Raw genomic sequence first — 22,454 nt, forward strand, 5'->3', positions numbered from 1 at the left:
GAGAAGTCACTTTTGATGTAATCCAAAGGCCTTTTGGAACAGGTTCATCTTCAGAGGTTTCCTGTATATCAGAAAGTCTAATCTGGGCCAGTGAGCTTGAAGATGAAATTTCAAGAGAATGGCGCTTGAGATGTGCTGCTTCAGCATAATGCTGTTATTTAAACAAGTTAGTCCTGAGAATCTCGTTGTTAAAGAAACTACTTAAAAAGAAACTTTCCACAAACGTAAACCGCTGCTTTAGCATTTCTCCTTCTAAAATATTACTATAGTTTTATGTTAAGGTTTTACTTGCGAATTTCACACGTTAATGAAACCCCTGAAATGTGTAGCCCAATCTGCCTTTTTCATTATACCAACTCTGTAATGTTTAAACGATAACTTATAGTTGTTGCATTGCTGTTAATGTTTCTTAATAAATTAGTATTCACAATGAAAAGGGACAATTTTCCGGAAACATTCCGTAAGAGTTGAGATGGTTTGCATTTGGTTTTTCTCGGCACTGCATGGGCTCTAATTGAGAACCCTCTACGGAATCTGCAGCCAAATATTACGAGCCCAACCCTATGCAATCTGCAGCCAAATATCACTACGTGCCCGGAATCACTCTCACTTCCGCCTTTTTGTATGCCACCCGAGATCCCAGAACCCCCTGCACCCAGCTGGTGGGGGCAAAAGACTACATTTCCCTGCATGCCACTAGCTGCGTGTTACGTCACTATCTCTATAAGAGCTGGCAACGCAAGACTGCCAACCCATTGTTGTATTGTATGGCGAAGTGTAAGGTTCGGGAGACTTGCGGAGGAAGGAGACGAGCATTCTGTTTCACATCATTTATGTTTATTTTTGTGATTATTTTTTCGTAACCATGGGAATCCCAGACGGAACGCTGGAGCTTGGTGCAGTCTGTCAAGCATAACAAAAAAGAAAAATTAAGGAAAAGCCTTTTCCCCAGGGGTGACACTGACCGAGGAAAATAAATTGAAATAAAAGCAGTACGTTGTACGAAGTCGGCATCGTCCCCGCTGGACATAGACATCTGGGGAACATAAGGAAAAAGAAAACAAACGAGGGTTTTGCACAATCACCCCCTTACTCCTGAAACGTTTTAGATTTTTTATGCCCTGTAATCTCCCACAAATGATCATTAGTTACATATATGTCTATTGAGTCGCTACAGAGAAAAGATGAAATCTCTGGACCATGTCTTCTCGAATACAAATATATGCATCATATGTGTATTTATTTAAATACATGGCGGTGAAAATCTCCCTGCTTGGCGCTTCTATGCGGACGCTGGGGTATGTTCAAAGTTTCTCCTTGCATCGCCATCTCCCCGGCAGACAACCCGGCAAAGAGGCTGTTTTCTCTGTTCCTGGACTCGCCCATGAAGAGAGCTACCCACCAAGCTCGTGATTGTCAAAGGCTGACCGCGAAAGCCGCCCCAACTCCGGGGAGAGATCGGCTACAAAAAAACCAAGTAGGTGCGGGCATTTGATTTTCTGTCCTTTCTGTTTCTGTGCGAAAGGCTGCATTTGAGCGAGGCTTTTAAATCCCTTTTAAATCCCACAGCTTTGTATTCCTTGCACGGCGTTCCTCTGTTGAAGCCGTTGTATCTGGTGTAAGTAATTGGATGGTTTCGTTTTTACATGAGTTATTTTTACAGAAGTGTGTGTTTGTGGCAGCGAGGTTTCCAAAAATGACCCCTTTTCTTTGTCGGTGCAAAGGAGGGGAGGTAGAAAGAATGCAGTGTGTAGTGGGGGGCACACGCAGGCATTTCCAATGTTCAGAGGCTGATGGAGCCACAGGGGGCTCTGAGAAACGCACAGTTGTGCACGCTGCAGAAAGGGTTGCACCTAGTCATTACACTGTCATTCTCAAAGCATGTGTACCAGGCTGATCAATATGTCTCCGTTTAGGCTGTGCTATAACATTGATCAGGCAAGGATAATTAACTGTTCTCTGTGCTTGGAGATAAGGACAGGTGCGTTTTTGTTTAAGCTATCTGTGTCATTTGGAGATGGTGTGCGTTTTACTCTCTTGAGTATCAGTAGGATATTGGTGAATACTGGTAATTGTGACCCAATCTTTTGCAGATTCCCCAGATGTTTGTTTTCAGAGAATTGATCGTTTTCTCATGTGCATGTATGGCATTGACGAACTACCTATAATTGGTTGCTAAAAGTTATAATGTGTAGGTGATCAATGCACGACTCGCTTATTTTTTATGTGATTATGAGTATGAATGCACGCGTATGCCACTAGATGTGTATGTTACATTACATTTTTATCGTGTTTCAGTTGCTCAAATATGTCCTGGTTTAAAACTCCAACGTTATTTGAATCCATTTGATAACAGTAAATCATTTCCCACAAATTCCAGCGAATTGTGAATTTCAACAAATAGGGAGTACAGATTTTGTTTACTTGTTACATAATTAATTTTCTGCATAAATATATATTACAGGTAATGAATATTGTGGTCGACTCGTGCTAGCTCACTCTTGGGTTCTAATGACCTGAATAAGCAAGAGCTGAGCACATACATTTGTATGCATATATTACTACCCACTGTTAAGTTTTATTTCAATGCCTTGTCTCTTGAAAGTATAACGTTGAGTCATTGAATGATGTCTGTAGGTTCATGCGTCATATCCCAAAGAAGCAAATCATTGATGGAATTTCTACATTTTTGTAAAACGTTTTTTTGAAGTTGTACACTCGCATTGTTTTTTTTGTGTGTGTGGTGTATATTGCTTTTTAATGCTTTGTTGATCTCTCTGTGAATCTCTATAACAATAACGCGCTGGATTTGAAACCCTGCCTTGTTAATGATAAAGCAAACCCAAGGAGATAATGGACGGAGCACTGAAACTTTTCAGACACTCACCCCCAGTCACAGATCATCATCGTTCTTTAGCTCATTTCATCACCCCAGTTCAGACTCGGTCTTAACTCTGTTCGTGATGGGAAACTGGTTGGCTTAGTGAGCAGAAGAACGATGACGTGTTAAACCCTGATCTGGGGGTGAGTGCCTGAAAAAAGTTTCAGCACTCCGTCCATCATTTTTTGTGTGTGTTTGCTTTGTTCGTCCTAAATTGGCAGGGTGTGCCCAGACGTGTCCCATGCTCACTTTGCCACTGGATTCAAGCTAGCCTGGCTGATGAGGGGCGTTACCCCGAAACCGGTTCCAGGATGCTTGTTTCTGGTCCAGGGAAGACCTGTCTTGGCATTTTGTGCTGGACTATTCCCATGAGGAACAGGGTCAGAACTGATTTGCTTATGGCTAGGTCTGAACTGGGTTGGCTTAGTTAGCATAAGAGCAATGATGGATTAAACCCAGATCTGTGACTTGGGGCGAGTGTCTGAAAAGTTTCAGCGCTCCGTCCATCATCTTATTATGTTTGCTTTATTTATGATAAATACATAAGTATATCTCTACATATTCAACATGCATGTGGTGCTTTCACATGTGTATGTATTTTTGAATACAAGTAGGTGTGTACATATTTTTTTTCTACTAAATATCCTACCCTTAAGGAAAATTTTGGTTAAGTTTAAGTAATGTCTCGTAACCATTCAGATTTGCCATTTATTGGTAACGTCACCACCTAAACCCTAAAACTTCTTAATTTATTGCTCCTCGCATTCAAGTTTGACTGTAGTTATGTTTTTGTTCCATTCATGTGGTTAATGATAACTGGTCAATTTTAAAAGGTTGCATACGTTATTTGAACTTTATCACTCTGAAAAATTGGTATTAAAGAACAAAGAATTTTCGTAGTTTGAAAATAGAAATTGGGTGTCACACTGGGGTATCCAAAGCCTGAATGTGATCTGGAGTTACTGCTGGTTAGTGATTCCCGGGTAGATGTTAGAGATCTAGGAATAAAGGAAATCACCTGTTGATAGCCCACATGAAATATACTTTTTTTCCAGGGTGTGTGAAACCATCTTTTTTTGGAATTTATCCTCAGTCCACCTAGATTTTTTTTTAACCAGCGTGAAGCTGGAGTTTTCTTACAGAATCCATAAATTCAACATGGCCATCATAATCAAGCAAATTCCCTGTTTTTTTGTATTGGCATGTAATTTATGATGTCACACCAAGATATGGACATCTTCTAAAAAATGGTACTACCATACATTTCTGGATCTTAAATATACATATTCAGTGTTTGACTGTTTAATCTTTAGTTGTGCAGATATAAAACTCTTGTACATTCCAAAATTCTTGTTTGATATGTACAGAGAATAATAGAACAATAAACTTTAACAGGAGATAGAGATAATTACTTATCCAGGAGGTATCTATTTTACTTATCAGATGGCTCAATCAATTAATTATTCTTGGTAAACAATAGTTACTGTTTTGAATGAGGAAGATGATTTGACCTACATGAGAAGATGCATCCCAAATTTTCAATTTATTATCATAAACACCTCTCCAAATACCTAATAGATTTAAACTAAACCACATTAAATCCTATCCTTTGTATTCTCAGCTTATGTATCATGCACATTCTGCCTTTGGCATGGTTGTGGTGACCATCCAATTGGTCCAGAGGTTGTCTTCACATATCGAAGTCTGATTGTGCATGTGATGATTTTTTTTGCATATGTTTTGTTCTGTTTATACTCAGTTGGTTGTCTTATTTTTTGAGCTGTGGGTGTATGATTTTGGAGTCTGGTAGAGTGACTGGGAATCATTCGAAAATAGCTATACATCTCAAGTTGGTCAGATTCAGTGGATCACTGATCTTAGCTGGACAGTTTCATTGTATTAGTTTGTATGTCTCAATTACGTATTGTAACATACGTATTCTCACACTTTTTTGTGTGGATTTGTAGCCTCTTTTTTTAAATAAATTTGTACAAGTATGAAAACTGACTGCGGGTTCTTAAGCCAAAGCAGATTTCTTTTGATTTACAGTAAGTGAACTGGATTTTTTGTTTAGTGAACCTAATCTAATTGTAATCATATATTTGTAATCATATATTTGTCTGTTAACTAATGCATTCTGATTTATGAACCACATTTGGTTTGGTTTAATGTTTGCGAAATGGTTTGGACTCGTCATCGGCCCTGGATAATTAACTGATGAACTAGGTTTGCGAAACTTAGTAATTTTCTGGCACGTTTTTAATGAGGACTGAGGATATTTTCCATACATCTTGGATGTGCCCTCAACCTCATGAGGTGCAGCTTTGACAACTTTGCATGAAAGAACCCCCCCCCCCTTTCTCTCCGTCTGACATTATTCGTTATATGCTCAGGAACTTTGTGATGGTATGAATACATATTTATTTCATTGCTTTAAATGGTACGTAAATGTATTATTTCTTTTTGTCTCACCTTGGTGTGGTAATATATACACATTTTCTTTTTCTGTTTGATGTTGGTATGTTTTCAAACAGATTAATATACATAGAAATAATGTAGAGATGCTCAAAACCTTTAGTTTTACAGGTGAAGAATTTTGTAAATTGGTCAGTAACCAACTGACTTTTGTCAATCAATCTCACTCTACCAATTTGGGCAATGAAGAGTGGAACAAATTACTGGCACTCAAAAAGAAAATCAAGACTAGAATCCAATGGGGAGTTAATGCTCCAGTATTTGAGAGCTGGCACTATACCAAGGCACTCTTAGCAAGGGCTAAGAGTAAGGAACATTCCTGGTCTCTTTGTACAAATCAGGCAGTTTCTAGAAAAATGGTCCTTTATTAGTAATCGTTGCTCCACAGATTGGATACTGCTCATAGTGGAGACAGCATGAGAAATGGTATTGGCACTGGCAAACAAAATGCTAGAAATGGAAGACAAGAAAAAAAAATGGAACACACTAGAAGTGGCTAAAAAGAGGCTAGAAGAGATAGAAAACTAACTTATCTCCTTTAAAGAATGATGAAAAAGAAGACATAATTTTTTTTTACAATCTCGGAGAATGAGGTACCAGCTCAGATATAGAGGGAATTATCAATCAAACAGCAGCCACCTATATTTAGAGACCAGAGACAATAAATGAAATTCCCATTTTCAATCTGTCACAAACACCACTGGATGCAGCTTCTAACTCCCTATTAGCAAAATGATTATCTTATGTCCCACATGGATATGCTCACAAAATGACCTTTTGCAAGACATTGTCTCTTTCTTTGAGAAAATAAGGCTCAGAAAGATTTTCATGGATCAGAAAAGTCCAAGGGAATTTAGTAAAGCCTAATCTTGCCCTCTACCTTTACCCCGACATTAGATCAGTTGGGTCCATAAGTGGCCATTTTTGAACATGCAGTACTTAACAAACTTAAAGAATACACAACGTTTTTTCCCAAACAGTTACTGAATGTGGACAGAGCGGAGCAGACAACCCTTACCACCCTCTCTAAGAACAATCCGCTCTCTATCAAAAATTGTGACAAAGGGGGCAGTATAGTCTTAATGGATACTGATAATTATATCGGTACAAAAAAAGTCACGATCAACACTGAACATTGTACAAACATAAAAACAGATCCCACAATAGGGTAGATAGGAAAATACAGCAGCTTGTACCCAAGCTCTAAATGAAGGAGATATATGTGCTAAGGAATTTTATTTCCTCACTTTTGCGAACCCCCGGATGACAAGTGTCTACAGAGTGCATAAGATCAAAAAGACCCTCCCTTACACCCCATTGTGGCCACCATAGGTTCCATAATGGAAACTCTCTCCAAATTTATGGATTTGTTCCTACGTCCGGTGGTACCTTGAATCAAATCATGCATTAAGGACACCAGGCATATGATTACAGTAGTGGAAGGTCTGAGGTAAAATAAGTACACACAAATCTTAGTGGCCTTAGGCATAGAAGCACTCTATAGTAATATATCACAAGCAGTGGCAACAGAGGCGGTCGACTCATTTAGACAGAAACATCTTAGGGAAGCCCTCAGGACATTCATCCTTGAATGCGTTAAGATTGTGCTTAGTGAAAACACCTTTGCATTTGGGGGTGAACTTTTCCTCTAGAAGAAAGGAGTTACTATGGGAGCCTCATGCGTACAGAGCATAGCTAATATATACATGGGCAACTTTGAAGACCGATTCAGTCACAATGAACTTGCCCCCTTTTCCGAAACAGTTTTAGCTTGGTCTCGTTATATAGACAATACATTTTTTTCATCTGGCAAGCGGAAGAGGAAACCCTAAAACTTTTGTGAATGGATCAATCTTTGTGATTCCAAACTAAGATTTATGGCAAACAAAAGTCACTAGAAAGTGCAATTCATAGATATCTGGATAAAACGTGGAAGGAAGACTCGAGCTAGACATGTTTGTTAAATCTACTGCCCGGAACACATTACTTCACTTTAACAGTTTCCATCCAAGACACCGGAAGAAAGGTATTTCGTTTAGATAGTTCCTTAGATTGCGGCGTAACTGTAGCAATCTACATGGTTATGATGAACAGGCTGCAGACCAGAACAGGTTAGTTCCGGCCCGCACAACCTCACCTAATCTGCATCGGGTTTTCCTACATGATGGAACATGCCCCTATCGCATGGCATAATGCAGTCTGTTTGGTCCTTGACCTCGAATGTCCTTTGATTCTTTAGAGTGGCCATTTCTATTTACGGTGCTGCCCCAATAGGGTTTTGGAGACAGATATCTGAGACATATTAGCTTACTATATACACTACAATTGACCCAGGTGAAGACTGTCTCCCTCATTTCCGATCCTATCCTTAGAGGCAGGGGCACTCGCCAGGGGTGCCCGCTCTCCCTACTACTCTTTTCCCTGACGGTGGAACCGCTGGTGGCTCACCGGCTCATGCAGGGGGCAGTGTGGGGTATACCCCTGGAAGATGGTATTCATTCAATCTCGCTCTATGCGGATGTTATTCTCATCTAGTTGAGGGATATTTCTTCTATCCCCGATGGTATTACTTGCACTCTCTACCACTTTGCTGAACTCTCAGGCCTAAAATTCAACGGTGCCAAATCCTGCCTTTTCCCACTTGCTCCGACCACTCTTGGCCCATGCATCGATCTGGTTGCTACCCGCATCGCTTGGCAACCTAATACATTCCGATATTTGGGTATGCAAATGTATCATTCCCTTGTAGATCTCCTTGACGGTAATCCGACGCATGCTGTTGCTTCGATGCAGCCCAGATGAACTTCTGGAAGACCTTGACTTTGTCCGCCATGGGCAGAGTGGCTGTGCTCAAGATGGTCGTACTTCCCTGACTCCTGCATTATTTGTCAACCTGCCCTTGTATATAAGCCTCTTTCTTCCGCTCCTTCGAGGAAGTGGTCAGAACCGTCATTTGGAACTCTTTCAGGTTTTCAGAACCTGCATTTAGAACACTTTCAGGTGTAGAGTAGCGCTCCTTAAGTTTTGCCAACCTACCATCTGTGGGGGTTTGGCGGTCCCCAACTTTGAACAATATTATTTGGCATCCCAACTTCAATGGGTGGCTCGCTGCTTTGCAATTAGTGGACACTGCCCCATTGTTATCGGCCTGGACCTCGATCAGAGTCTCTCAGATTTTCCACTCCTGTGCTCGACCTCTACCAATCATGCCGTCACTTTTATTGGTGTTGCATTGCTGCTTCAGATGAAGCCTCTACCTCACGAGGCAGAGTACACCATACACCCCAACTTTGGCATGCTGCGTGGGCTGCGCTACACCACCTCAACGTAACTGACCGCTTGGACTGTGGCTGGAGTCCAGACATTGGTTGATCTCTATAGAGATGGTAAGCTTTTGTCCTACGAGTCTCTGGTGGAAGACGGTCTCCCTTCTGGTCAGTTCCTTCTACACATGTCACTAATAGGGGTAAAGATGGGGGTACATGACCTGAGAGCCCTCTATGCATCTAATTATACAGTATCTACATGTTATGGGCCAAGGTAGGTATTAGGTTCACTGGCTGGCTGACTCTTTGCGCTCACACACAGCTTACCTTTCTCAACCCTGTATGAACAGGGAATGGTCCACCATATTGGAGGGTCCTATTGCATACCTCGCATTACCTGCTTTCGCTTGATTCCGCTGTACATTGTGCACAGGTCCTACCTCACACCTGCCTACATCAGCAGATACTTTCACTGTACGGATGCTGCTTGCCCCGATGTGGGCTGGTAAGTGTGGATATCATACACATGCTCTGAGCTTTCCCAAACTTGCAGTGCTATTGGCGGGGAGTCAAGACCCGTTTAGTACATTGTACTGAAAGAGCCATCTCTCACACATGGGAGGTGTGAGTGCTCAGCCTGTATCGGCGAAGCACAAAGTCACATCCTGCTTCATGGACCTGGGTCTAATATTGGCCAAATGGCTAATCGCAGGCAGTAGGAAATCACCCAAACCTCCACACCTCATGGCCTGGATGCGGTCGCTCGTCAGCTGGATACAAGCAGAGAGCATCGCATTGCATGTGGAAGATGCCATGGGGCTTCATAAGCACCCATTGGCCGGTAGCTGAGATGTCGTCATGGCTGACCTCCACATTGATATACCTGACAATCCCCTATCGCCAGAAGCCCGACTGCTCGCTATTTGGTAGGTGGGATATGGGATGCGCTGCCACCCCTTCGTCACTTTCACTGTTGGACTTACTGCAGAGGATGTGTACCTCGACCACTACTGGTCCTGCTGGCGGGGTGTCCGGGTACAGTCACGAGCAATTCAATTAGCAACTAGATGGGCGATGTGGTTTGTTGGGGGGCGGGTGGGGGAACTAAGTCTGGCATGACAGTTACTACTATGGTTCTTCCTTTACATACATTCCCATTGTTTTTGATTGGGATCCTTTACTGTTTTTTCTGTCTTTGCGTATTATTGCTTATTGTGAACAGCACATGCTCATTTGATGTAATTCGCAGCCATACTGCAGTACCTCTTCTTACTGTTCACGTATCCTCCTTCTGTCAGTCTGATTTCCATTAACTTTAAAGGTGCTAAATATGGCACTTTCAGTCTCTATTCTTTATTGCTAACAATGTAAATCTGCCACATTGTTGCTACTGCAAGATATAAAGTGCAATTGTTAACTGACGTCCCCATTGTATAATTTGTCACTTGTGTGACTCTAATTATACAAAAAGCAATAAACCGATTCAAACAAAAAAATTATAATGTACAGACTGCCATTATGCGGTAGAAGTTTCTGAAGAGAGGGTATCCGAGGAGGCTTCTTCAGAAACCCCTTAAAAGGGCAAGGTTCCATGATAGAGACCACCTAATCTGTCAAGAAAAAAATAAAAAAGATCTGCTAATAGTATGTATTATGAGACATTCTGTTTTGAATGTAAAAGTACGCCAGGCAATCAATTCAAATTGGCATATTCTGAATGCAAAATCATATGACTCAACGAGGATACAGAAACCAATTCTCGCCCATCGTAAAAATAATAGCTTGAAAGACACCCAGTGAGATCATGCCTGAAAATAAGCAGCAGTTTCATCCTAAAAACTATTGATGGAAGTAACCCAGTTAAAGGAAATTTCAAATGTGGCCAATGTATGGTCTGTGATAGTGCCATTGAAACAGACATGTGACACACAACGGATAGAAGATACATTTGCAGAGGATGACGAAGTGTAAAACCCAGAATGTCATATACCTTCTGCTATTTCCTTGTGGGCAAGGTTACGTAGGGGAAACAGGCTGTAGCTTTTATACTCGATTGACCGAACACAGATCACCCATTAAAACCCCAAAACTTATGGCACCTATAGTGAAACACAGTGGAGAATGAGCACTCACCGGAAAGTCTCAAATGGCTGATTCTGGAGAAAATCAATACTAGAGAAGTAAAGGATGGATCAGAAGTGAGAAAAAGAAGAGATTAAAAAAATAAATTACTCCAAACTCACACAAAAGGATTAAACAGTGAGATCCCATGGGAAAACGCCATTCGATACACCTAGACAGAATATGTTGAGGCTAGAGATCCGACTGAGCTTCATAGATCTACACGGTGTTCCAAAGGAAATAAGAGACGTTTCGAATCCTATCTTCCCAAGCTGCACTTCAAGTAAAAGTATCAGCCAAAAAGATACACAACCCCCATAAGGGTTTGGGCTAGTATCCAGAGGCATTCAAATGGACATTATCAGTGGATTATTTTTTAGTTTGCCAGTTATGGATGTATCCTTAATTAGAAATTGAGTGAGGTGTCATTGTTATCTATCATAATACAGTTTCCATCAGGTCAAATAAGGTTATAATCTATTGACGGTTTTATCTTCTTATAAATATAAATCGGTGAATTTTGACATCGAACTCCCCCTCTTTTGTGGTCTATGGGAGTTGCCTTCCCGATTCACTCCAATTTTTTACATTGAATTGGGTCTCACTTAAGTTGCCAGAATAGACAGCTGGGATAATCGTACTGCTGGGTGAATCCAATTCTTCCATCCAGCTTTTATTTTGTACGGTTCTTATCGTATCTGGTTTTGGCCCTTGTGAGTCGGATATACTTCTAGCACTTGCCCGCTTCATCATGGCCGCCACGTTTTCAGCTTCATCCAGGAAAAAATGCTGAGGGTGGGCCTAGGGACTTGATTGGCCCATTCAAACAGTAATTTAGGGAGCCGCAGATGCCGAACACTTTTCACAGCATCTGATGCGTGGCGTTTCAGACTACCACCAATTACAGGTAAGAACCTTGCATGGCACCCTGGCAGTTATATGCATGCTTTTATAAAGAGCACAAATATTTTATGATCTCTAAGTGTCACTTAAAACTTGTCCCGCTATTTAATAGCCCAGGGTTCAATAAGAGTACGTGAGCATTTTGCAAGCTGGAGCAAACGCTCTTCCGATATAAGGGAACATGCTCCTTGGGATACCCCTCGGGGGCATTGTTAGAGCTTTAAAGGTAGGCCACATTAACCCGATCGTTTGTTGAAGCATACACAAATGTGGTCATTTTCAGAAATGCAGTTACGTTAAAGTATCCCTGATTTTTTGTTAGCGCATGATATTATATACAGCGCGTAGACTCCATACATTGAGAGCAAACATCCTTTATCCCATGTCTAATGCACCATGCTACATATTGTGAACCAGATGAAGCTCAAAGATATAGTTGAAGTCGAGGGAAGGCGTTATTACTCCTTGAGTCCCAATTGTTTTCTTACAGTAAAAACAAAGGGAGTCTTATCCTGGATAATAATTCTTGTTTTAGAATGGGGCAGGTGTGACAGAAGTATACAGTTGACTCCTGCACATTAAATGCCACTTGCATTGGGTGTGTGAATTAAAAGCAACACAGAAGTTGAAAAAGTAGTATACCATTTTAAATTGATTCATGGAGTCTAAATATAAAAAGGCCCATAGACTAACTGTTCCCTCCTATTTCTAGCGCATCAAGCGGTTGCAAGTGCCCTAGGAATTTTATGTCTGCATTACTAAGCCATCTTGGTGTGAGCTAGACTCTGCCTTGAGGTGGGAGACAGTATTCATGACCGATTCGTAGGTGTGATTTATGTCTGTGAAAAATGCTCAACCACGTTACTCTGGGTGAAAACGGGTGCACTCAGCTATACCACGACAACATGTTCTTTGGAGCATTTTCTATCTCATTATGACTTGGATCGGATACTTTAAAAATAATTTAAGTTTAATTGGTAGTGTGTGGGTTTGCCATCTTAAGTGGTATGCAAATCAAGTCTCATTGCCATCTTAAGTGGTATGCAAATAAAGTCTCATTGTTTTTTATTTCTTCTTTAGTGGAAGATACCCTGAGGTGATTTTGGTGTACATGATGACTGTAGAAATAGTTTAAAACTAAGGAACACTCAACTTAGAGTGCATCTATTTAAATGTGGAGCTCAGTGACATTTTCATATTATGTTATTGTCGACTTAAAATGTTTTATGGGGTTATAAGATGTGGCGCTCCTGAGGAAGGCGTTTTTAGCTGAAACGCATGTTGAAGAAAATTGGTCAAGCCACAACAGAAACTTACAAAATAAATGAAGAAATGATTACATTGTAATTTAGAATATATGTAATCCAAACTCGCTTATGATGCTGTGTATGTAATATTTGCTGCATTGGATACAGTAGATAGCTACAGGAGAAAATGCCTCATATTGAACACCAGTAAGGAATTTGTGTTAAGCGAGACTTATAAAAATTGATCAGAAAAAAATTCTCTTTCTATATATGATACTATTTATTGAGTAATGAATGTTGAAAGATGATTGCAAGTGTCTGCGTGAAAATAATTTGTCTGCTGTGGTTTAAATGTTTTGAAAGTTTTGCTATGGTCTAAAGATTCGATGCTAGTCACTGACATGATGCAAAGAAAATGATGATCTTATTGTAAATGGCGAATTGATTTACCGTTCAAAGCAATTAAATAAATATGTATTGATACCTATCGTAATATTTCTGAGCCTCTAACACATTCACACAAAGGTACAGACGTAGAGCGAATAACGTCAGACTGGTTGTTTTCTCTCATACGTTTTTGCTTGTGTTGCCTGTCCCATTGAATGATTTCAAGCAGGGGGTCCTTGTTAGGTCGAGACTGGATAGTGCATGCACTGCTATGCTAGGCATGCAGTATTCAGGTAGGGACTTGAAGCTCCTTCCATTCTCCACCCTTATTTTCCATTTGCTTGTGTCATTGTCCACTGTAAATTGTGGCTGTTCATTGGTTAATAGGCTTAGTAGGCCCTCCTTACTACCACCTTGTCTCATTTTGTATTCTCCCATGGCGACACCCCCGTTACGTGTTGTTACACGGTAGGCTTTAATTACAGCCTCTAAGCACTGTTTTCTCAAATAGCTTTGTTCTGCCTGCTGTTGCTTATAGCACGGGAGCCATACGCATTTGCAATGTTATAGGCTTCGCATTTGCATGAGCTTAAGCTATTGGCATTGTCCATGATAATGCCTTTTATTTATCTGTTTTAAAAACAACATGTAAATAAAAGGCATTGTCATTTACAATGTTAATAGCTCAAACTCTCATAAATGCGAGACCTATTGCTTGCAAATGTTTTTTTCTGCAATTGCGTTGACAAATTTGGCCTAAATTTCGCTTTCCAAATTCTATTTGCAATGTGTGTTTTGCAGACCGCATATTGTACTTTGTAAACTGCTTCAAGGTAGATAGAGACGACTGTCTGGTTCATGCTCGGCCAGTCAGATGAAACTGGCCCTGTAAATTGGCAAACTGTAAGCCATGTAGATCAATGATATGTAAACAAATTATCAAGGCAATGTTTAAATGGGTAACATTGCAGAAATGTTTGATTTTGCTGAATGATAGCTTTTTATTTCTTTAATAACTGGATGAGCCAAGCGTCTGCCATATATGGTGCCAATTCATCGAATAGGTTAAAGGTCAGTAACAAAAAGGGACTTACCGGAGTACTAGGGACCACTACTATAAACATAGCCATAGCTCCTCAGTAAAAAGTATATTCCTTGAATAATCTTAGATTAGTAGATTTTGTTATTGCAGTTGAAAACTGTAAAATGCTGAAATGAATCAGTGATTATTGGCTGTACAAAGATAACTTCTTCTTACACAGCATCCAGATGAGGAAGGATGGAGGCCATCCAGGATATGTAGCATGCTATGGTCATGGTTATTGGCCATGTCATTTGTCTCCTCCAGTCAGAAGTATAGGGTACACAAAAGCATGACAGACTTTATGAGGGAATCCTATGTGTAATGTCATCAGGTATATAAGCAATGCTAATTGGTATGCGTTCTTTGTAGAGAACCTCAGCGTGGAAAAACTTTTTTTTTCTCAGTTCCCACTTGGGGCTTGGCCGTTCATCTGTGAAGAGGCCTAACATCAGCCTTGCCCAGGCGCAGCACTGAAGGCAGGATATGGCTTATTGTCATGCCCTGGGCTCAGTGCAGCCTGACCACAGTGCATAGCCTTCGTTCATGCTATATAGCTGCACCACTGCCTCTACTATGCACAGAGCACAACTGCCAGTGGGTAGTACACACAGGTCATAGTCTATGGCTATGCCCTGTGAGCAGTACTCCTGTATTCAGTACTCATAGGGCATGTGATGGAGGCAGTGCACACAGGACTTTGACCATCCAGTGCCCCATGTGCAACATTTGTGTCCCCCCCCCCCCGCTGAACTTTGTGTGAATGGTCTATGTGGTAGTGCCTACTCAGCAATACCCCCTTTCCACATTAAATTAGCTTTTTTCATGATCTGAGGGTCCCTGGAACCATCTTTTAGGTGTGTAGCCATTCTTTTTGACCACTCGCTAAGGAAGAGATGTTGGCAGTTCGCCTATTTAATTTTCGGATTGCAAACCAAAATAGTAATATTTTTTTTCCTTAAGTTTTCTCTGCCCATAAAAAATAAAATTATGCGATAATTGCATAAAATTGCAGGCAGTGAAAAGGCCTCTATGTCCTCACGTGAGCCTATCAGTATTTTTTAGGTTTAAATCTGTTTATAGAACAAATACTTGCAGAAATGTCAGTAACACCATATCCGTGTAAGATTAGTTTCAGCTCCACTGGATACACTTATCTGAGCTTCACACCAATCACCTCATTCCCTGGTTCCTAGAAGGCCTGCCAAGGGCCCCATAGAGGTAAAGAAGAGGAAGCAGAAATACCACTCCAGAAAAACCTAATTGATTCTACCTGGAGATCAGTCCTAGAAACTGCAGCTACTTAAACCACTTGAGAATAACAATGCTACATTCAGCAATGGTTCCCACTTTGCATTCTGCTCCACTGTGCATAACCTACCCACGTTGTGTTCTCATAGCATTCAGATAGCTACATAATTATGTTTTCTAAGAAGGTTTTAGCAAACTCTGTAGAAAAGCAAGGGATGCTTCCCCTGGTATTCCAGTTTGAGCCTCACAGGGAAGCTCACTGAAGTCACAAGTCTCAGCAACACCTTTTCACTCTTAACAGTAAAGGGCTCCCTTTTTCTGATCCAAATGTAGGGTGCAGTCCAGAGAAGAACAATCCTACTCACACCCTACTCTGCTGTTTAAACCCACAGAGGAGCTCTGGGGTGTGCTCCAGCGGAAAACACAAATTTACATATCCCTCCTATGTCACAGACTCGTCATCGCACACCACTCATCCATACACTCATTCATTGGTGGGGCCCATAACACCAACACGCACTTGTCTCACTCGAATCTGCACACAGGAGAGAAAGCGCTGGACATGTGGGTTTCTTATTACCTATGAACATTACATTTCTTTATATTATATACATTATATACATCTGCACCTATGGAATCCTGACCTTGACATCAAGGCACTCCACCACTTGGTCGATGGACCAATTAGTTGGACTGGTTGATGGTGATTTAGAATCAGCTAAAACACAATTGAAGCCTAGGAAACATTTAGTTAATTTCGGTACTCCATTAAAGAATCACAAACTCATTTCTTACTAATCCAAATTTGTTTATCTAATATTAATTTGCTCTGTATTAGCATTTAGGCACTACTGAATATAACATAATTCGGTTTATTTCAAGAAGAAATCAAATGTTTGGAACATAAGCATAGATTTAGAATTGCCTTACAGTTACCAAATCTCAAACGTTGGCGACCCTCCGATCACACAGAGGATTATTCTCTGCTAAAATCTCCGGGATAAAATGTCCGACCCTCAGCAATAATCAGACCATCAGATGAAATAACTTCCCGAAAATCAAAGAAACCCAAGGTAAATCATGGAAATCTTCATCAGCTCAACGTAGACCCAACGCCATAGACTATCAGCCCAGTGAACCCCCACTAGGGCGGATGAGGGTCTTTTATACCATTTTTCCCTCTTACTTCAGATCAACATGCAACAATTTAGGGGTCGAAACTGTTCCGATTGGCTAGTCCGGGTCAACTTGCAATTTCTAAAAAAGTTTCCCAGGACCAACTGGTTTTCCATGAGACTTGGCATAGCAAGGCACAAAATGTATTTTATTGCTCCAGTTCACAGGCAAAAGTTCCTAAGTAATAACAAGCAAGCATCCTTGCACAGGTCTTCCATTGTCCCCTTGGTTGTTCACACCGCTTATCACTTGGCAACCCTCCATGCTCCTATCCTTGACAAGAAACACGGTGGTGCAGGGGCTGAGGTCACTTTGAGATCTCCAGAGCCTTCCGATTCTGCGCATAAGTCATCACGCTCACATGACGGCAGCTGCACAGGACCTCCATTTTAAGTACTGCGGGCCCTAATGCCAACCTAAGCAAAAACAGACATAACAGTAATTAATATATGGAAATGAAGATTCTAATGTTTATTCCCACTCTAATCCCAATGTATATTAGTATTTTCCTAGCTTATAGCAACATTTAAAGCAATAATACTCACCATCTTGCAGTACTGAAAGCACAAACCATCACAAAGCAACATATATCATGCAATTCTCTATTTTACCACAATCTAAAGTTAGTTAGCGTACCACAGTTAATTAATGAGTTGTTCTGCCATGCAATTAGCCTTTTAGTCCCACGTGTATCTTGTGTTTATCAAGGTGTAATGGTTGGTTAATACTATCTCACTTTAAACTAACTAGTACGAGTTAATTTTTAGAATGATTACGTAATTAATATCATGCAAAATAGAGGAGGTATACCAGGTGCATAAGGTCACCATGCCCATCAAGTCTGAAACTTAAACTGCTGAGTTATTTCTCTTTTCAGGGACATGTTGTACCACCACTCCCCCCACAGCTCTCTCCATCACTCTTTTCATTTCTGCAGCCAGTGACTCCTTCAAGATGAGTGACATTACCCGCAGGATCCTTAGGGAAGTGCTCATTCCTCAAATTGTCCAGAAAGGCAAATCCTCAGATTTGCCTCCCCGCACCCAAATCCAGCTTTTTTTCCACTCCTTTAACTTGTTTCATTGTTCTTTTGTTTTAACTGTTACGTCTTTGTATAGCATATTCATGGAGTGATGTAGTTTCCTTGAAACCCACCAGTTGAAGCTTTTCAGAGGATTCTACGGATGTTTCTATTTTCCCCTGCATATGAGTTACACTGCTTTCATTTCCTCCGATATGCAAATTATTTATTTATTTGTAAAGTCTTATATAGGGCGAACATAATGAACCCGTTCATTAGGCAGGGACTGCAATAGACTAGTTCCAAAAAATGGCTAGTAAAATTTGTACTTATCTGGACTCAAACAAGGCAGCCTTTCTTATGTTGAGCTTAGTGTGTGTGTCCACCGGGGGCCTGCAATAGTTGCAGGTTTTCCTCCTTTGCCAGGAGTTAGTATGACATCTTTTTGTGTTTCTCTCTGCCCATCTGTCCGCGCAGTGGAAGAAAAAAAGAAGCATCGGGCCTGTTTGAGCTGCAGCTCCTGAGTGACTTATTCCTTTCTCACCAATCTTAGCCTCATCATGCTCCAGTACTTCCCATCTGCTTTTCAACAAGGAAGACACTCTTGATGGGAGAAACACCTCTATCTCCTAAGCTCTCCGGCTGCAAATTGCGATTTCACTTGTGGTCCATTTATCAGTGCCATCTGAGAGACACACTTCCCACAGACCATGCACACACTGATGAGCACCAGGCATTTTTGGTGCATTGCAGCAGGCAGAAAAATGGGACCTTATCAGAAGCTCAGAGACTTTACTACGATCTTGGGTCCTGTAGAATTTGTTTCCCAACCATTTGACACTGTCAACTCAAACTGAAATATAAAGTTCACAGACCAAACTCGCAAAATATACATTACCCTCCCATGCAACAAAAAAAGGCTGCCTTCATGCCAAGATTGCTTGTGTTTCATCTAGCAGTTTTTCACAGTTGGATCCTGAAACTTTATAAAGGTTCTTGTGGGATTTTGGAAGGGTGTTGGTAGGAGAATATCTGCTCCGAGTGTCCACCTGCGTGTAAAGTTGGTATCCTCTCTTGTTATTTTTTATTTTTCGCCATGGGGTCATGCTAACCTGGAGTGTGCGAATAGGCCTAGGAATGTCCATGAAATTGCGAAGTTCAGGACCTGTACTGTGAATTGGAAAGGCACGCCACTCGTGCCCTCATTGTTGTCAAGGGATCAATGTCCTTATCCTGGGTCCATCACGTAAACCAGTGGTGCTCCATGTATTTATAATTTATAGTGTGGTAAGACTTTTTCTCTGTGTCAGTGACAGCATGGTCTATGGACACCTCTTGTGTAAAGTTTCACTGTTGTATAATACCCTGACCTTTCCACTAGCATTGAATGTGCATGTTGAGCATGTATGTTTGTGGTGTGTGAGTCTCAGTACTGGAGCCAGAGGGATTCAGTTTAGATGCCCCTGATTCAGCTTGACACAAGATAAAGGTTGAGATGACTTCCTCATACAGTTGAAGTGTATTGCTTGCATTCGTGTGGCTTGTGTTTGATGATCCAGACATTGACATGTGGAGATTGGCCATGAGGCTACCTTTAAAGTATTCCATTAGGCATTTTTTGGCAAAGGAATGGTGATCAGTTTTTCTTGAGCACTGACATTTCATAGATGATAGGGGTGGGACTGCAATTTCTGTTATTCAAAGTAACAAAGTTTTATGGTAGGTCTTGTCCCTTTGTCTGTCCCCGATTACTGCTTCAGGAAAGTGATACCAGTTTGGGGCAGAAAAATCTCTTTGTTGTACCCATTTTGTGGATACTCTGCTTGAAGCCAGGCCTATTGGTGCTGGCTTTCCACAAAGGCTGTGACTGGAGAGCAGCTCGAAAACGACATTTGAAAGAGAAACAACCCAAACAGGTTCTGAATCCTTAGACAGTGGCTCCACGTCCTCTTCTGGAAGATGTGTATAGAAGTGTGATCCAAACCATACCACTTAGTCCTAGTTCCAAGTTCTTCACAACCAAAGAAGGCGGTGTTCTGCAGAGGATTTGAAGAACTGCTTTATAAGCTGAGCTGGTGTCTGCATCACAGGCAGTCTCTTGGAAGTGAGAGCCTATCACCTGAAGTCTGCACTTTCTGCAGGAGGAGCTGCCTAGAACCTAGTCACCTGCTTGCTTGCAGAGACAGGGAGAGTGTTACTCGGCCCTGCAGGAAGAGAGACTGTCCAAGAGAAGAAGGTCCCTCAAGTTACCGTCATGAAGAATAGAGAAGCCAAGAGAGATCCATGTGTGAAAAAGCTTTCTCGGTTTTCCCTAAATGGTTCTCGGTGTTAACCACATCATGTCTTCTACAGAAAGCAAATTTCAAGCTATGTCAACAGCCGTGGCGGCTGAAAGACTGGTGCTTCAGCTGTTTGTCAGAGCCCGTGTGCTCCAGCAATGCCGAGAGTGCACCCTGATCAGCCCGAAAGCCACAACTGTCAGCCTCCCATCCCGTCTGCACACTCCCAGTGAGACCACAACTACTGGAGGTTACTGCACTTGATCTCCTGAAGTCTTCAATTTCCCAGTGAGGTCGAGACTGCAGTCCTGACCACTCCAAAGCTGGCACCATAGGAGTGAGACTGCTACACATGTCCATCGAACATCGAAAGAATCAAAGTCCAAGAGCGGGTAAGCGCGTGGCGTAAAAAAAGAGTGCGAATGGAAAGTGAACTGAAGCCTTACGCACAAACTAAGACTCTTTTCATAGGACTATTGCCTGGCGGAAGAAACAAACTGAAGTGTTGGGTGCATAAACGCCTTGGGTGATTGTTTTGCTTGCACCTGAGCCTAACCAGTTTCATGTCTCCGATTTAAGCGTCTGGGATCAAGGGCACTGGGAACTTCGTTAACGGAGATGGGCACTGAAAGTTCTAGAATCATGAACAGGATTTCAACTCTTTATTGCATTACCCCAATTGTTCTGTGTATTGCTAAGTAACATTATACGACTAAAGTACTTCTTTTACTCAAAAGTCTTGTACTGGTCTGGACTATACTGTTTGTGCCTGTTGGTTCATTGCTGAGTTCTGAGCCCTTGCCTTCCACACTACCCACCAGAAACAGAATCTGTGATTGATCACCCTCGCTGCCCTGAGAGTTAAGATAGGAAAGGGCATTCATAAAGGCTGTGGGTTGTGTTTTTCCAAAACACTTCATTGAAGTATGCCAAGAAAAGCAACTCATCTTCTGCATGGGCAGAGGTAGCCAGGCCCTGCCCACGTCTGAATGACCCATTTTGCCTATGCAGAAGAGACCCTGTGCCTGAAGGGATATGAATAGCTGGTGGTGCTGATGTCACTTTGCTTATAGGAGTGGGTGGGAGGGATGGTCGATAGGGTTGGGTTTTCATAGTGCGACTGTTTACAACAAACATGACAATAGGTAGAGATTTTTTGATTTAAATGCTTTTGATCTGGATAGGTTTGTCCCAGGGCCATTGGAATTATGCAGCAGGGGAGGGCTAAATTATGCGGCAGGGTTGACTAAATTATGCATCAAGAAAATGCAATATATATGGCATAATGCAGCGCATTTTGTGATGGTAATAATATTTTGTCATTTGTACACTTGCTAGTACCGTCTGGGCATGAGTTGAACCTCGTTATTACCAGTTTGACACGCAAACATAGCAAGAGACCAGCCAACCTCTGCAAATAACCTTCCACTGCGCAGAAAAATGTGTGACTGCGTATTTAGTAACTTTGGAACCGTTTGAGCTAGAAACAAAATTGTTTTGTTAGTTAAATTCTACAGCTTCTTCCTGATCAATGTTTAAAAAAAAAAAGAATTTTTTAATAACAATATTTTTTATATATATATGCTTATTTAATGTTCAGAATCAGTATTTTATGATGGTTTGCCATCCTTTTATGATGTTTAAAGAATCAATAAAAGTATTTTTTCACTTGGCTTGAAAAAAATCTACAGCTTCTGCAGCAGATGTGTGGCAAATATTACCGTTCCATAATTATGCGAAAACCATCGCATAATTCCAGTTGGTCTGGTCTGTCCTCAGTTCTGGAAATCTTCTGCAAATGTCTAATGTCACTAGATCGGATGTGGGTGTTTATTTGTTTTCAGTGAAACGATTCTCAGAAGGGTTGGTCATCACTATATTACGTGTGATGTATTGCATAGTAATAATATCATAGCCACTAGTAAGTGTATAGTTACTGTTCTTAATTCCACCTATTTTTACCTCCCAAAGGTAAGTGGAGGCGGAGTTAAAAAATAGTACTTATGTAATCACCTTACAATATTGTGGTGGGTTGATGTGAATGATATATGTTTGTTGCTCTATAATGTTAATCTCGACATAGAACGGCTCCGAAGTTCATGACTGTTTACATACTGCCTGTTCTCAGAATTCTAAAAACGGCAATGAGAATTATGTTGATTTTTTTTCTGTGTAGAAATGTGTTGAAATTTCATGCAGTGCAATTGTGAATAACGTCAATGTTTTTCACCTCTGAGTGACATCCGAGATAACTCCAGCTTCTCGCTAGAGTTCTCTAGGATGTCACTTGGAATTGTTTAGTGAAGAACATTCCTGTTATTCAGTTACACATCTACAAATTGATGTCGGCATTAAAGGCTTTATCT

General features: G+C 41.1%; 1 protein-coding gene across 7 annotated transcripts in view; it reads left to right on the top strand.

The window, feature by feature from the left end:
• Positions 1-754: 754 nt before the first annotated feature.
• The window catches only part of CSRNP2 (cysteine and serine rich nuclear protein 2), a 68,111-nt gene continuing 46,411 nt past the window's right edge, over positions 755-22,454 (top strand). For 2 of the 7 annotated variants that reach the window (XM_085600789.1, XM_085600788.1), the window contains exon 1: positions 1,360-1,477. Coding sequence is in view for 1 of the 7 variants with exons in the window: in XM_085600783.1 (XP_085456909.1) it covers positions 1,301-1,477 (177 nt within the window). In the remaining 6 variants the exon portion in view is untranslated. Of the gene's footprint in view, positions 1,482-22,454 lie in introns of all 7 variants that reach the window. The other 5 variants (XM_085600785.1, XM_085600783.1, XM_085600784.1 and 2 more) reach the window with 5 other exon arrangements.

Source organism: Triturus cristatus, chromosome 4_2 (genome assembly GCF_964204655.1).
Source record: "Triturus cristatus chromosome 4_2, aTriCri1.1, whole genome shotgun sequence".
Lineage (NCBI taxonomy): Eukaryota > Metazoa > Chordata > Amphibia > Caudata > Salamandridae > Triturus > Triturus cristatus.